General features: G+C 36.5%; 1 protein-coding gene across 1 annotated transcript in view; it reads left to right on the plus strand.

The window, feature by feature from the left end:
* Nucleotides 1-16,563, plus strand: part of PCNX1 (pecanex homolog 1) — a 141,743-nt gene that overhangs the window by 62,071 nt on the left and 63,109 nt on the right. Inside the window, exons 12-15 of the mRNA XM_021711439.1 lie at nucleotides 7,876-7,908; nucleotides 10,855-11,026; nucleotides 11,490-11,600; nucleotides 13,618-13,709. Coding sequence (XP_021567114.1) covers nucleotides 7,876-7,908; nucleotides 10,855-11,026; nucleotides 11,490-11,600; nucleotides 13,618-13,709 — 408 coding nt within the window. The remainder of the gene's footprint in view (nucleotides 1-7,875; nucleotides 7,909-10,854; nucleotides 11,027-11,489; nucleotides 11,601-13,617; nucleotides 13,710-16,563) is intronic.

Genomic DNA, 16,563 nt, shown 5'->3' on the forward strand with positions numbered 1-16,563 from the left:
GATGAGGTCTCGCCAAGTTGCCCAGGCGGGTCTCGAACCTGTGGGCTCAGGCAATTCACTTACCTCAGCCTCCCAAAGCGCGGGATTAAATATATATATAAAGAGCTCGGCTCGAAATATATATTCTATTCATCACCATGTAGAACGTACTCCAAGATTGATCACATCCTCGACCATAAATCAAGCATAAATTTATATGGTCAAAATACTGCCAAGCACCTTCTCAGACCACAGTGGAATAAAAATAAATATCAATACCAACAAAATTCCCCCCAAACCCACAAAGACATGGACACTAAACAGCATGATGCTGAACAATTTCTGGGTCAACACAGAAATCAAAACAGAAATTAAGATGCCTGGGAACAAATGAAAACAAAGAAACATCTTACCAAAACCTCTGGGATGCCATGAAAGCAGTTCCTAGAAGGGAATTTATATCTCTGGAACACATATCAAGAAAATAGAAAGATCACAAGTTTACAGCCTAACAAATCACCTAAGGGAGCTGGAAAGACAAGACCACCAAAACCTTAACATTAGCAGATGAATCCAGATTACCAAAGTAAAAGCCCAAATACAGGACATAAAGATAGTTATATCCACCAACAACAAGCAGGCAGAGAACCAAATAAAAAGCACAATCCCATTCACAATAGCCACACAAAATATGAAATACTTCGGCATCTTCCTAACTAGAGAAGTGGAAGACCATTACAATGAGAACTACAAAACACGGCTCAAAGATATCAAGAAGACACAAACAAATGGAAAAATATTCCATGCTCATAAATAGGAAGAATCAACATTGTTAAGATAAATGACCACGAATAGCCAAAACAATCCTTAGCAAAAGAAACAAAGCAAGATGTATCACACTTCCAGACTTCAAACTTTACTATCAGGCTACAATAATCAAAACAGGTTGGTATTGGTATAAGAACAGACATATGGACCAATGAAACATGATACAGATTCCAGAAGCAAAGCCTCAATTTCTCAACAAACTCATTTTTGACAAAGCCTTCAACAACAACCACCACTGGGGAGGGGGGAACCTAGTCAGTAAATGGTGCTGAGAAAACTGACTGATCACGTGCAGAAGATTGAAACAGGACCCCTACCTATCAACATACACAAAAATCAACTCTAAATGGATCAAAGACTTAAACATAAACTCTCAAGCTACAAGAATCTTAGAAAATGCAGGAGACATCCTTATGGAAATTGGAATTTGATCCCTGATCAAAACCCCACGTACCTATGCCTTAAGAGATAAGATAGAAAAGTGGGACCTCATCAAACTGACAAACTTCCGCAAAGCTAAAGAAACCATCAAGAGTGTGGGGTAACAGCCCACAGAACGGGAAAAAATATTTTCCAACTGTATATCTGACAAAGTTGTAACATTTGGGATCTACAGGAACTCAAATGTGCCAAAAGAAAAAACAAACAGCCCCATTAAAAAGTGGACAAAAACATGAATAGACACTTCGCAAAAGAAGATATACCGGCAGCCAACAGCCTCTCTTATCATCAGAGAAATGCAAATCAAAACCACATTGAGATACTACCCAACTTCAGTAAGAATGGCCATCATTAATAAAACAAACAGCAACAGATACTGGCAAGGATGCAGAGAAAAAGGAATGCTTCTAAACTGCTGGTGGTTATGCAAACTAATGTAATCTCTTTGGAAGACAGCGTGGCAATTTCTGAAAAAACTAGAAATTGACTTTCCATATGACCCTGCGATCCTCCTTTTAGTAATATACTTGGAGGAACTCATCATTCTACAAAAAAGATACCTGCACATGCATGTTTGTTGCAGTTCTAGTCACAATAGCAAAAACATGGAACCAACTATGCTGCTCATCGGAGTTGGACTGGGTAAAGAAAATGTGGTACATATATACAATGGAATATTACGCAGCCATAAAGAAGAATAAACATATGGACTTTGCAGCAACTTGGATGAATTTAGAGTCTATCATACTCAGTGATCTATCACAGAAACAAAGAACAGAATACCATATATTCTCACTCATAAGCGGATCTTGAACAATTACCACATTACTATAAGAAAGGTCTTGGCAATAGTGGGAAACTGCCAGGGGAGGAGGTTGGGTTTAGCAGTTGAGGGAAATTGTCAGGGAAGTGAGAGGGCACATCTCATCAACATGGGTACCTACATAATGAACATTTGTATACCTAACCCTGAATTGTACTCCACATCTTTAAAATAAAAATTTAAAAGATAAAAAAAAGACAAAAATATCATAGAAAAAATGAATAAAACACAAAGCTGGTTCTTTGAAAGAATAAACAAGATTGATGGACCCCTAGCCAGAATGACCAAGAAAAAGAGAGAAAAAGCCCAAATAACACAATCAGAAATGCAAAAGATCAAATCACAACTGACACTAAAGAAATACACAAGATTATCAGAGACTGCTATGCACACTTGATAACTTAAATGAAACAGAGGACTTTCTGACATCACACAACCTCCTAAGATTGAAACAAGAAAATATTGAGACACTAAATAAACCAATAGCAACTCAGGAAATTGACTTGTTTATAAGAAAACTACTTACAAAAAAAAAAAACAACCCTGGACCAGATGTCTTTCCAGCAGAATTCTACAAAACATATAAGTAGGAGCTGATACTAATCTTATTGAAAGTATTTCAGGCAATTGAGAAAGATAGAATTTTCCCCACATCATTTTATGAAGCTAACATCGTACTGATACGCAAACTGGGTAAAGAACCAACAAAAAAGAGAACTACAGGCTAATATCCCTAATGAACATAGATGCAGAAATTCTCAACAAGTTGCTAGCAAATCAGATCCAACAACACATCTCAAAAATTATCCACCATGACCAAGTAGGCTTCATTCCTAGGATGCAGGACTGGTTCAACATCCATAAGATCATAAATGTAATTAAATACATCAATAGACGTTAAAACAAGAACCACATGATTATATCATGACATGCAGAGAAAGCTTTTGATAAAATCCAGCATCCCTTCTTGATAAAAACCCTCAAACACCTAGGTATAGAAGGAACATACCTCAAAATAGTAAGTGCCATTTAGCATGTTGCTAAATGGACAGAAACTGGAAGCATTTCCCCTGGAAACCGGAACAAGACAAAGTTGCCCACTTTCACCCCTCTTGTTAAACATTGTGTTGGAAGTCCTAGCTAGAGCAAGTAGACAAGAGAAGGAAATCAGGTATCCAAATAGGAAAAGAAGAAGCTAAGTTATCCCTCTTTACTGACGATATGATCCTATACCTCGAAACTCCAAGAGAATCTGTCAAAAACCTCCTTTCAGCAATAAAGAACTTTGGCAAGGTCTCGCGGTACAAAATAAATGTGCAAAAAACAGTCTCATTCTTATACACCACAACAAAAACAGGTAGAGAACCAAATAAAAAGCACAATTTTATTCACAGCAACCACCAAAAAAATAAAAAGGAAATACCTCAGAATCTTCCTAACCAGAGAACTGAAAGACCTTTACAATAAAAACTACAAAACACTGCTCAGAGACATCCAAGAAGACAGAAACAAATGGAAAAATATTCCATGCTCATGGATAGTAAGAATCAACATTGTTAAGATGGCCATCCTACCAATGGCAATCTACAGATTTAATTCAATACCCATTAAATTACTAACATCATTCTTCTCAAATCTGGAAGTGACAGTACAGAAATTCATATGGAAACATAAATGACCACAAATAGCCAAAATAATCCTTAGCAAAAGAAAGAAAGTAGGAAGTATCACACTCCCAGACTTTGAACTTTCCTATAAGGCTACAATAATCAAAACAGCCTGGTATTGGTATTGGTACAAAAACAAGCATATGGACCAATAGAACAGGATACAGAATCTGGAAACAAAACCTCAATTTTTCAACCAACTCATCTTCGACAAAGTCTCCACCAACAATGACTGGGGAGAGGAGAACCTATTCAGTAAATGGTTTTGGGATTACTGACCACATACAGAGGATTGAAACAGGACTCCTACCTATCACCAGACACAAAGATCAACTCTAAATGGATCAAAAACCTAAACGTAAAACCTCAAACTATAAGAATCTTAGAAAAACGCAGGAGACACCCTTACAGAAGTCGGAGTAGGCAACCAGTTCCGGATCAAAACCCTAGGTGTCCATTCCATAAGAGATAAGATAGACAAGTGGGACATCATTAAGCTGAAAAGCTTCTGTGAAGCAAAAGAAACCATTAAGGGAGTGGGGAGACAGCCCTCAGAATGGGAAAAAATATTTGTCAGTGGTATCTCACAAAGGCCTAACATCCAGGATCTACAAGGATCTCAATCATACTGGAAAAAAAAAAACCCCAAAAAACCAGCCCCATTAAAAAGTAGACAAAAGACATGAATAGACACTTCCTAAAAGAAGATATACAGGCAGGTAGCAAACAAAAAGTGCTCAGCCTCACTAATTATCAGAGAAATGCAAATTAAAACTGCATTCTAACTGCATTTAAGAATGACCATCATTAATAAAACAAACAACAACAGATGTTTGTGAGGATATGAAGAAAAGGGAAAGCTTCTACACTGCTGGTGGGAATGCAAACTAGTTCAATCTCTATGGAAAACAGTGTGGCAATTTCTAAAAGAACTGGAAATTGTCCTCCCATATGATCCAGCAGTCCCCCTACTGTGAATATACCTGGAGGAATTCAAATCATTCTAAAAAAAAGATACTTTCACATGCATGTTTATTGCAGCACTATTCAAAATAGCAAAATCATGGAACCAACCGTGCTGCCCATTGAAACAGGACTGTACACAAAAAAAGTGGTGCTTATACACAATGGAATATTATGCATCCATAAAAAAGGACAAACATATGGACTTTGCAGCTACTTGGATGGATTTATAGTCGATTATTCTCAGTGATCTTTCGTAGAAACAAAGATCAGAGTACCACATGTTCTCTTTCTAAATGGACCCTGAACACTTAACCATAATACTGTGAGAAAGGGATTGGCAGTAGCAGGATACTGCTGGGGTAGAGAGTGGGGGGCATACAATATCATTAAAGGTACCTGATCAAACCAGGCAAAATGGGGAGCAAAGGGAGTCCCAAACTTTACCTGTACAAGCCCACTTGTGTACCTAATCCAGAATTGTATTCCACATCTTTAAAATTAAAAAAAAAATGTTGTAGTAAAAGAAAATGTTTTGTATTTGTTAGAATAAGAATTTGCATTCTTGTTAACTCTCTTACTTCCATCTTTTGAGTCTTCTATTCTGTGAGTGAAATGTATTAAAATCTGTCATCAATAAATATAATGATGTCAAAAGTAGGATCTATGAGCTTTGTTCCATAATGACTCAAAAATACTAAATTCTTCTTTTCTTTTTTTTTTTTGAGTTGGAGTCTCACTCAGTCGCCCAGACTGGAGTGCAGTGCCTACTCCCGGCCACCGCAGCCTCGCCTGCCAGGCTTCGGCGATCCTTCTGCCTCAGCCTTCCAAGTAGCTAGAACTACAGGCGCACGCTACCATGCCTGGCTAATTTTTGATTTATTGTGGAGATGAGGTCTCGCCAAGTTGCCCAGGCGGGTCTCGAACCCGCGGGTTCAGGCAATCCACTCACCTCAGTCTCCTGAAGGCGTGAGATTACAGGCAGAGCCACCGAGCCCAGCCAATTCTAATTTTCAGCTTTCAAAAAATGGGAGAATCAAACATGTCAATTTATGTAAAAGCAGAGCTTTCACCTTTAATTCAAAATCAGTGAAGATTGTTAGCTAGACTGTTTCCTTTTCTTCTTAGTAAATACCCTTTGCTTGGTATTGGTTATTTGCCTTATTTATGCCAACTCTCAGAGCCCTCCCCCAGCCTGCACATGGTTCACTTGGTTCACTTTCTGCTGTCAGCTGTCCTTTCTTCTCTCTCCGTTTCTAGCTGAGCATCTGGAGTAAGCCACCTAAATCATCTGCTTCATGTCTTTAAACCTGTCCATACTTTTCCGGATTGCAGAACTAAAATACTCTTTGTGTTTGCGAATAACCATCCTCACTGCTAGACCTATGTCCTTTTCCTAGTCTCTACTCTCTGGAGGCTGCATCACTTAATACCTGCCAATACTGTCTTTTATTTTTATATTCTCATTGTGATCTGTGACTTCATACTACCCTGGTGTTCCTCGAAACTTTTCAGATGACTTTCTTTTCCTTTGTTGATGCCTCTTGTCCTTTTGACTACTTCTTAATTTATGAGAATTCGCTAGGATTTTATTTGGTTCTCTTCTCAGTTTATAGTTCCTTGTCAGTGAAGTCATCCTTTTTTATTACTTTATTTGTTGCCCCATATATGAGTTATGTCCAGATTTATATCTCAGGGTCTTAACCTCTTTTGCCAGTTTTAGTCTTATATATCTATCAGACAGTTGGACATATTTTAAAAATAGCACATTATCATCTTCTGATCGATTTTCTTTCCCAGTCTCTTTGCTTTTGACAATGGTGTACCAGCTCAAAATCTTAGAGTCTCTGCTCCTTCCTTCTTCCTTCCTAATAGCAGGACCCTTTGATTACATCTGGTGGTTTTTTATTAAAACGACTGCTGTTCATTCTTGCCTCTAGTTTCAACCACATTAATCTATCCCTTTATTGTCCTAAACCATTTAAAACTTATTGTATGACTCTAGTGTCCCTGGCTTAGCTAATTTGGTCCACTGCTTTAAGGTTAGTATAGTTTAATATGGAAAAGGTAAAAAGATACCTGAGATTTTTGAAACTTGTTAACTAGAAGACTAAATCATATCATAAACAAATAGGAAAGGCAGGAACAGAAGCTTTCAAGGACAGGTGTTGTAGTTGAGAGAGTTTAAAGATTTCCTGTACTCAGATCTAGCCAAGGACCAAATGCCAGACTCCACAGGAGTCTGTGTGATGGTGGTAGAACACCCTAGTGATGTTGTTTGACGTGCCATTGGATGCGAACCAAAACTTGGTGGGAAAAGCATGATCTGAGAAGTAGCCACACAATACCCTTCTGAACATTTTTATAGGAAGTTAATAAACCCTCTTAAGAGGATACAGCTTAACTTATTTGATCACTTTGATGTGAAAATGCAGATAATACAAATATCATTGAGTTTTTAGTAAGCTTGGAATTTGTGGGCAGAACTAGAATACTTGTTGCCAGCTGCCCCTTGTTACTGTGCATTTCCTGGATGGAGTGCTATTCTGTGAGAAATAATTCTGCCTTAACGGTACTTATGTACCGTAATGTTTGCCATATGCTGCTTCAGAAACTTTAAGATAGATGCAAATGACTAATTAACCAAAATAAGTCATCTTATTTCCTGACTCTCACCAGGAAAGATTTTTTTTTTTTTTTTTTTTTTTTTTGAGTTGGAGTCTCACTCTGTTGCCCAGACTGAAGTGCAGTGGCCGCTCCAGCCTTGACCTACTGGGCTCCGGCGATCCTTCCGCCTCAGCCTTCCAAGTAGACGGAATTACAGGCATGCACTACCACGCCCGACTGATTTTTTGATTTATTGTAGAGATGAGGTCTCACTGCCCAGGCGGGCCTCGAACCCGCGGGCTCAGGCAATCCACTCACCTCCGCCTCCCAAAGGCGCGGGATTACAGGCTGAGACACTGAGCCCGGCAGGAAAGATTTGAAATGTGTTTAATATCACAGTGACACTGGTATCTGGAGCTGATGTTTCATTTGTGGAACAGAGTTAGTAATATGGATCATTTTGTGATTGTAGAGTATTTACTTGAAATCATTTCAGACATTTTGAAAGTTGCTTGTAAAATTACCAGGACTTCAGTAGTGTAATTTGTCTTTCTGTTTCATTTTTAGAGTGTTCAACCAGATTCTTCTTCTCCCAGACATGTAAGTCACTCTATATGGCTGTAATTTATAGTTCCTTAACATCTATCAAACCCTTCAGTTTTCCTTGTTTTTTTTTTTTTGAATGCATCAGATTTAATTAAGTCTTATGTTATTATTTTCCTCATCTAAGTTCTGACACTCTACTACAAATATAGGTGATTTGTTAGCTTGAAATAAAATGACATTGTACTTGTGGACTCTAAGTCTTGGTTGAAAAGTGAACATAATTCATTTTTTTGATAGCCTGTTTCAGGAGGATGTTATCAATTAGGCAGGCATGGCTCATATAAACCTGTTTATTTGCATTTAATAAATTTTGAATAATAGATTATGAATAAGTATTAAAGCATAATTTTGAAGAGGGAAACCCTTTATTTCACTTGTAATCACTAGCAGCGAGATTGAAGTAGTAGTACATTAGTCTGGTGTTAAGGCCATTGGATAAAAACCTTTTTATTCACTTGTGACTTTAGACAAAAATATTATTTAAATATTATCTGCCTAGCACTATTTATTGTAAAGTATGAACCAATTTTAGATCCAACCTGAGTATTTATTTAATAGAAAGAAGAAAGGTTGTTCTCTTTCAATTTGCTCAAAAGTAGACTTCAAGGAACTGGATGTGGTGGATAACTATAGTCCCGACTACTCAGGAGGCCAAAGTGTAATGATCACTTGACCCCAGGAGTTTGAGAGCTACCTGGACAACAAAGTGAGACTCCATCTCTAAAAAAATTATAATAGACTTCAAGAATTGTTTATGATGATGTATTCTTTTAAAATTTGTATTATTTATTTTTTGAGTTGGAGGTTCTCATTCTGTTGCCTTGGTATGATCACAACTCACTTCAGCTTTGAACTCCTGGGATCAGGCAATCCTTCCACCTCAGCCTTCAAGTAACTTGGACTAGAGGTGCCACCATACGTGGCTAATTTTTTGGTATTTTGTAGTTACAAGCTCTTGCTATGTTCCCAAGGCTGGTTTCAAACTCCGAGGCTCAAGTGATCCTCCCACCTCAGCCTCACAGCTTGCTGAGATTATATGTATGAGCCACCACACCCAGCCAGTGTTGCTTTCTTTCTTGAATATAATTTTTAACCATACACTGGAATAATTACTAGTAAAAATAGATGACCAAAATAAAACAAGGCAAAATAGTTTTTCTTTTTTTCAAAGTGAGTTTGACTGATTATATTTATTGTTATGTAGGAATATTTTTGAAATGTGCTGATACATGGAAGTATTTCCTTTAACTTTTTATTTTGATGTAGTTACAGGATTAAAGTTGCAAGAGTATTAAAAAGAATTCCAAATGCCATTCACCCAGATTCCCCATGTTACCGTTTTACCTTGTTTGCTTAATCCTTTTCTAGCAGTGATCTCTCCTTTTCCTTCTCTCTCTGTCTTTCCTTGCAAATGTGATGCCCCTTTGCCTCTATGTCTCAGTGTATATTTCCTAGAAACAAAGACATTCCTTTACATTAATTCAATATAATTATCTAAATGACACAATGCTGTCTTCTAACCTGCAGATCTTACTCAGGCTTTGTCCTTTGTCTCATTTGGTAATGGAAAGTCCCTGATTATATTTGGTCATTTAAATTCCCTTTAACTTGGAGCAATTATTCCATATTTATTTCATGATATTGAAATTTTTGGTGGATACAGACCATTTATTGCATAGGCCACCCCTCAGTTTAAATTGTCTGATGTTTCTTTTTGATGAGATACAGGCCATGCTTTTTCATAGGAATGCTGCAGAAGTACATCATATTAGAAAAGGATCCCTGGTAATGTCAGTTTTAATGTTTTGGTTAAGGCTAGTATCTGCAAGTTTCTCAAATCTTTGCAATATTAACATTTTGTCCAGATAATTCCTTGCTTTGCAGGGCAGGAAAGTTGCTGTCCAGTGCACTGTAGAATGTTTTACATCCTCTCTGACTTCTACCCACTAGATGCTGGTTAGCACCCCCACCCCAACTGTGACAACAAAAATGTGTCTAGACATTGCCATGTGTCCTCTTAGGAGCAAACCCCCTCCCACTTTCTTAAATACTCCATTGTAATGTTACTATTTTTCTCTTTTAGTTAATAGATATCTCATAGGGAGACACTTGGAGACTGTATGTGTGTCCTACTCCTCCACAAACTTCTCTCCACTTGTTTTAGTATCCACTGATGTCCCGTGCCTGATTCAGTTATCATTTAATGATTGCCAAAGAGTGATTTTCTCATTCCGTAATTACTTCTGCATTTATTTGTTGAATTTGTACTCTAAGGAATAGCTTTCACTTCTGTCGTATATGTATGCATTGGTGTGGATAAGTAGATTATTTTACTCAGTGGACCATAATGTCACTAATAGTATTTATTTTGATGCTCAAGAGTATCCCCGGTTTGACCACTGGGTGTCCATCATGCTGCTTCTGTGTTCTTTGACATATTTTTGTCATCCTTTAACCACTCTCTACTTTTCTGGCACCACAGTATGTTCCAAGGTCATCTTATACATTCCCTGTCTTAGCCCAGGCACCAGCCTTTACTCTGTGGAGCCCTGGTTCTTTTTTGTGAATAATAGTATTTATATTATTATTCACAAAAAACTAAAATCTGGATACTGTCTTAATTGCTAGAATGTCATTGCTTGTAGTTTCCCTCAGTGAATAAAGCTAGGAAATATAGGTTTGTATGTGCATATACACACACATATTGTCTGTTCCTCTGTTTATATGCATATTAAAAGTACCGAGTTCATACTGATGCCTCTAATTGCAGTTCAGTATTACAGAGTTCATTCATTTCTTCCTCCTTCCTACATTTGTCATCTCTTCTGTGATGATCAGAAACCTGGCTTCTATATGGAGGAATTTGAATCTTTAGAATATAAGCCATCAATGATCTAAGTAGCTTAAAATTAACTGACTTTTTTAAAATGTCATTTTCAGGGTCACAATCGTATCATTGCCTACAGTAGACCAGTTTATTTCTGTTTATGTTGTGGTCTTATTTGGCTTTTGGATTATGGTAGCAGAAACTCAACTGCAGCCAAGTTCAAATTATATGGAATAACTTTCACCAATCCACTGGTATTTATATCAGCCAGGGATTTAGTTATAGGTGAGTCATCTTTAACATTAATTTATTTTTATATCAACAGTTTACTGATAGATAAATTATATAGGTAAAAATAGTTTCAATAGGTTTCTTTTACTGTTAATTGTAATCCTCTCTGAGAAGCAGAATTATAGGGAAATTATTAATGAAGAAAGCTAATAATGAACAAATACTGTAGTAATTCTTCTGTTATTGAAGCAGAGGCAATGGCAAGGATTTTTTTCATTATTGTATGCACCTGTTATGTGAAAATGATTGAAATAATTTTTAATAGTTTTGTTTATGGTTGAAAATATTTAATACCCAAGCAATTATGTTACGATAAATAATTGAAAATTATATATTTTGAAAATTGCTTAGTAGTTGTTAATTTTGGATTTTTAAATTCATTTATAATAGTACAATGAACAAAAAAGGATTGACACAGTATAACATTTTTAAATTTCCTTTTTATTTCCTTTTATAGTGTTTACACTCTGTTTCCCAGTAGTATTTTTCATTGGTCTCCTGCCTCAGGTGAATACATTTGTAATGTACCTTTGTGAACAATTGGATATTCATATCTTTGGTGGTAATGGTAAGTATTTCTTTATAACAATTATAGATTACAGTAGTCCATGAAGTAATAAACTGACCATTAAAATGCTTTTTCAGTTTTCATTTCAGAATTAAAATTTTAAAGAAATATTTAATAATTGAAGATTGAGAAGCAATTAATTTTAGATAGGAAAAAGTAGTCAAGCTTGCTCCTGTCGAAAAAACTCAGGACTAACAGAGTAGGTGTGTAAGAAACGATAAAATAACGTTGAAACTAAAAGTTAGAGTGAATTTACATGGAACCTCTATGTGCTTATAAGGTACCTATGAAAAATCACCTATACTAGATAGATTTAGGCTTGATACACGGTATATCTGGATTTTAAACTAGTGTGTGCATTTGGCATGTCTTTGTATTGATTTTAGAGCTTTACTTTATCTTTAGAATGGGAACACCAAGGATGGGCTATGGTGGCTTATGCCTGTAATCCTAGCATTTTGGAAGCCTGAGGCGGGAGGATAGCTTGAGCCCAGGAGTTCAAGACCAGCGTGGGCAATATAGTGAGACCTTACCTCTACAAAAAATTAACTGGGCATGGTGGCGTGTGCCTGTAGTACCAGCTACTCAGGAGGCTGAGGAGGGAGGGTCACTTGAGCCTAGGAGTTCAAGGCTCCGTGATTATGCTACTGCACTCCAGTCTGGGCGACATAGTGCAGCCCCAACTTAAAAAAAAAAAAAAAAAAAAAGGGAACATCAAAACTAGAGTCTGAAAGCATTTTACTAAAAAAACTTTCAAGGAGTATCTCTGTAGAGAAGACCATGTGGATATGAATTGATATAGTTCAAAAAACTTATCCCCCTATCATATATTTTTTTAACTTAAAAAATAAGTCAGACCATATCAATATTACTCTGGAATAGATCATGTTTTGCAGAACTTAAAAATAATGCTGTCGACAGCCACCATGATTAAAGTGTGCCATTATTAATTTAACCATTTAAGATTGTACTAAATGATGAATATACAGCTAGAGGAAGGATATAAAAGGGAAAGAAATGACAGTAGGATTGTCCTTTTCTCTTCACACTTGACATGTGCAGACCTCAGTTATCTCCAAGTATGTGGAAATCCTCTCTGCTGATGAAATGTTGATCTTATGACTTTAATTTTAAATAGAAATTGATCTTTTTCTGTGTTACTGTATGTCATACTAGAGCATTTTTAAATCTTTTGAAATTCTTTTGAGCAGGTGTGAATTAAGACAGAGCTGGTTCATCAGTCAGTATAGCTTAATGGGTAGAAGACAGTTTCAGTATTTAGGTACTGTTATTGGTGCTAAGATAGTCTAAATGCTATGGGGAGGTCTTAGTGTAGGTAACTTATAATAGTGGGCTTTGTCACATTATAATTTACAAACTTGTGCAAGGTATTAGGTTTTTCTTATCTCATATTAAAAAGATTTTTTCCTATAGATTTCTTCTGTGATCATTATATAAAATTACCATTAAAGAAAATCTGTCACTTATATTTTAAAAATAAAATCGTTATCTTATCCATCCCCTATTTCTTATTTCTAATTATTATTATTATTATCATCATCATCATCATCCATTGGATTTTTTGTTGTTGTTATTGTCAGATCTTTTTTTGTGAAACCTTAATAAAACATGGTAATGCATATTTGCTTCTGTGGGTAGCACAAGTTCTGTTTACATAGACAAATATCTTACAGTGAATAAACTGAATACATCTCCAGTTCCTTTCAGGTCTCCGAAAGCTTCATTTTCCCATATTTTTTGTTAGTATAAGATAATTTTTGTTCCTACATATAAATGTTCAGAACTTCCAAAATGAATTTTTTTTATCCTGTAATAGAGATTGAAGATAGCAATTCTTTTGGAAGTAGAGGGTGAAGTAACTGAATTTTTTAAATGAAATGGAATAGATATTTAATTATAGTCAACATTGTAACATTTGAAATGCTTTTCAGTGAACTTCACTATTTTTCCATCAATGTTTATGAAACACTGATTTCTTCCTCCCTCTGCTGTCTAGCCACGACGAGCCTGCTTGCGGCGCTATACAGCTGCCTCTGTAGTGTAGTGGCTGTGGCCTTGCTGTACGGCCTGTGCTATGGAGCCCTGAAGGTGAGCCGCGAGTTGGGGTGTATGTCTTGGAGGCCGGATTACTGCAGAAAGCCTGTTTTAGAGTCGAGTTGGGATTTTTACTCTATTGTCACTAAAGCATTCGTTTCTGTGATCTTCCTCTGCTGAGCATAATTCTTATTCTCACTTGGAATTTGAAAGCCATTTGCTAGTTCACCATTGCTGAAAGGAAAGTCTTTTCCATGCAGCAATCCCAGGTCACTGTTAGAACCTATGATGACCAGAAACTTGGCTCATTTGGCATAGGGTAGGCATGGTCATTAAAGAATACGACATTAATTTTAGAATTATAGTTAATAATTTATTTAACTGCTTTTCATATCAAGGTTTCTTTAAACTTATAAAAACAAGATCAAGGACTACAATTGAAGATACATGCTAAAAAGTAATATACTGCTAATTTAATGTCATGATTGAGTTAGAAGATCTGGACGTACCTATTAAAAGATTGTCACCAAATTGTAATCATAAAAATTTAAAAGTTTTTCTAGATATCTCTTAACACCTCACACATGCTTTTAGTTTTTGTTTTTTATGGTGATTGCAGGACACTCAGAGAATGGTAGGGTTGAAAGGACTATGAAGAGTGACTCCCAGCATCCTTCCTCACCTTTTATTAAGTGGCATTTGTAGAGTACTTACTGTGTGCCAAGCACTGTGCTATAAGCCATTTTCTGCTTTTAAGGAGCTTATAGGTTTGCTGTGATTAACAAGTCAACCCAACATGTTCAATACAGGATAATGGTGGTTATGAAAGAGTGCTGGGGATATACAAATTAAGACTATTTTATTCAGCCAAAAGGGATTAATGGCAATTTCCCAGGAGGATGACTTTATTTTGAAGGACAAATAGGCATCAGCTAATTGGAACAAGGACCGAAGAGCCGCAGAGTTGAAAATAAAATGTGACATGTAGGGGAAATAGCAAATAATTAGGAGTTGCTGGAGGCTTTAGTACATGGGAAAGACCAGCAGAGGTTGGACTCTGAAGTGTCTTTTATACTGAAGGTGTTGGGTGAGGTAGAAAACCATCAGAGGATTTGAGGTGGAGCAAGGAAAGGACTAGAGTTACATTTTAGAAAGATGACTTCCTCCACATGAAGGAGATGGAGGTCTAAGCAGGCAGCATCAAAGTCTGGAGATCATCTCATCTTGGAATTATGAGAGACTGTGCTACAACTGAATTTCATGAATATATTTTGGGACTATCTAGACAATGAGAAAAATGCCTAAGACTAGGATCTAGGATGACTTCTGGGTGGGGCTTGGCTTGAGCAGGCGGATGGTTAGTGATATAATGCACAGGATTGGAAACCGTGGAGTTTGTTGAGGAAGATGGTTGTTTACACTTGGACACTTTATTTGTTGATATTCATGGGGTATCTAGAGAAGCACACTAGGCAGTTTTGTGTAGAGAGGTTCGAGGTAGTGATTAATGCATTTACAGATTATCAACAAAATTAAGTAAAGCATAAAAGAAAAATAATGCTAATGTGGATTGACACTGTAAAATGGATGAGGAAAAAACTCTGGGAAATGCCAGTATTTCAGTGTTTGATATGCCAAAAATCACACAAGGAAATTTCAGAGACAGGAGAGTCTGAATTTAGCAATTAATAGATATTAGTGACTTAAAAGCAGTTTCTTTGGGGTTTTAGTTAAGCAAAACATCAACATTAACAGGAGTTTGGAAGAAGTTGATTTCAGTCCTTATGGATGACTTTGGGGTGTTTCAAGACTTCAGTGGAGGAAATAACTGCAGATGTGGTGGAACTGGCAAGATAACTAGAATTAGAAATGGAGCCAGAAGATGTGACTGAATTGTTGCCACTTCATGATCAAACTTGAATGGATGAGGAGTTGCTTCTTATGAATGAGCAACAACAGTGGTTTCTTGAGATGAAACTGATTCCTGGTGAAGATGCTGTGAACATTGTTGAAGGTAACAACAAAGGATTTTGACTATGACATAAACTTAGTTGGTAAAGCATTAGCAGAATTTGAAAGGATTGACTCTAGTTTTGAAAGCAGTTCTGTGGGTAAAATTCTATCAAACAGCATCACGTGGTACAGAGAAATCCTTGAAAGGAAGAATTCATCCGTGTGGCCAACTTAATTGTTGTCTTATTTTAAGAAATTGCCACAGCCACCCCAACCTTCACCAGGCCACCACCCTGATCAGTGAATAGCTATCAACACTGAGGCAAGATCTTTCACCAGCAAAAAAGGTTATGACTTGCTGAAGGCTCAGATGACTCTTAGCATATTTTAGCAATAAAGTATTTTTAAATTAATGTATGTACATTGTCTTTTAGACATCATGCTATTGCACACTTAATAGACTAGTATGGTATAAACATATCTTTTGTGTGCACTGGAGGAGCAAAAAATTCAGTGACTTGCTTTATTACAATATTCTTTTTTATTGTGGTGGTCTGGAACCAGACCCACAACATCTCTGAGGTTTGTCTATACAAGGATTTCATTAAATCTGTTTTTGTAACAGCAGTAACTGGTAATGACATAATATCTACCATTTGTGACTGGTTAAATTAATTAGAGAGTATAGCCATACAAAGAAATACTATACAGTAATGAAAAAGAATTAAACACAGTTTTAATGTGATGTGACCTCTGAGACATAGTATTTTGTGTGTGTGTGTTTAACAGGATGGCACTATGCCATAAAATTTGTGCTTTTTTAAAAAGCACATTCAAAGACTTGTAGCTACCTAGAATAATTATTGAAGAATACATAAGAAATTGAAAACAGTATTACTTTTGAAGAATTAAGAGTTATTTGGAGACTGTATTGCATACCTTTAGGAATTGTTTA

This window comes from Carlito syrichta, unplaced genomic scaffold (genome assembly GCF_000164805.1).
Source record: "Carlito syrichta isolate Samal-C Ts95f unplaced genomic scaffold, Tarsius_syrichta-2.0.1 Scaffold302298, whole genome shotgun sequence".
Classification (NCBI taxonomy): domain Eukaryota; kingdom Metazoa; phylum Chordata; class Mammalia; order Primates; family Tarsiidae; genus Carlito; species Carlito syrichta.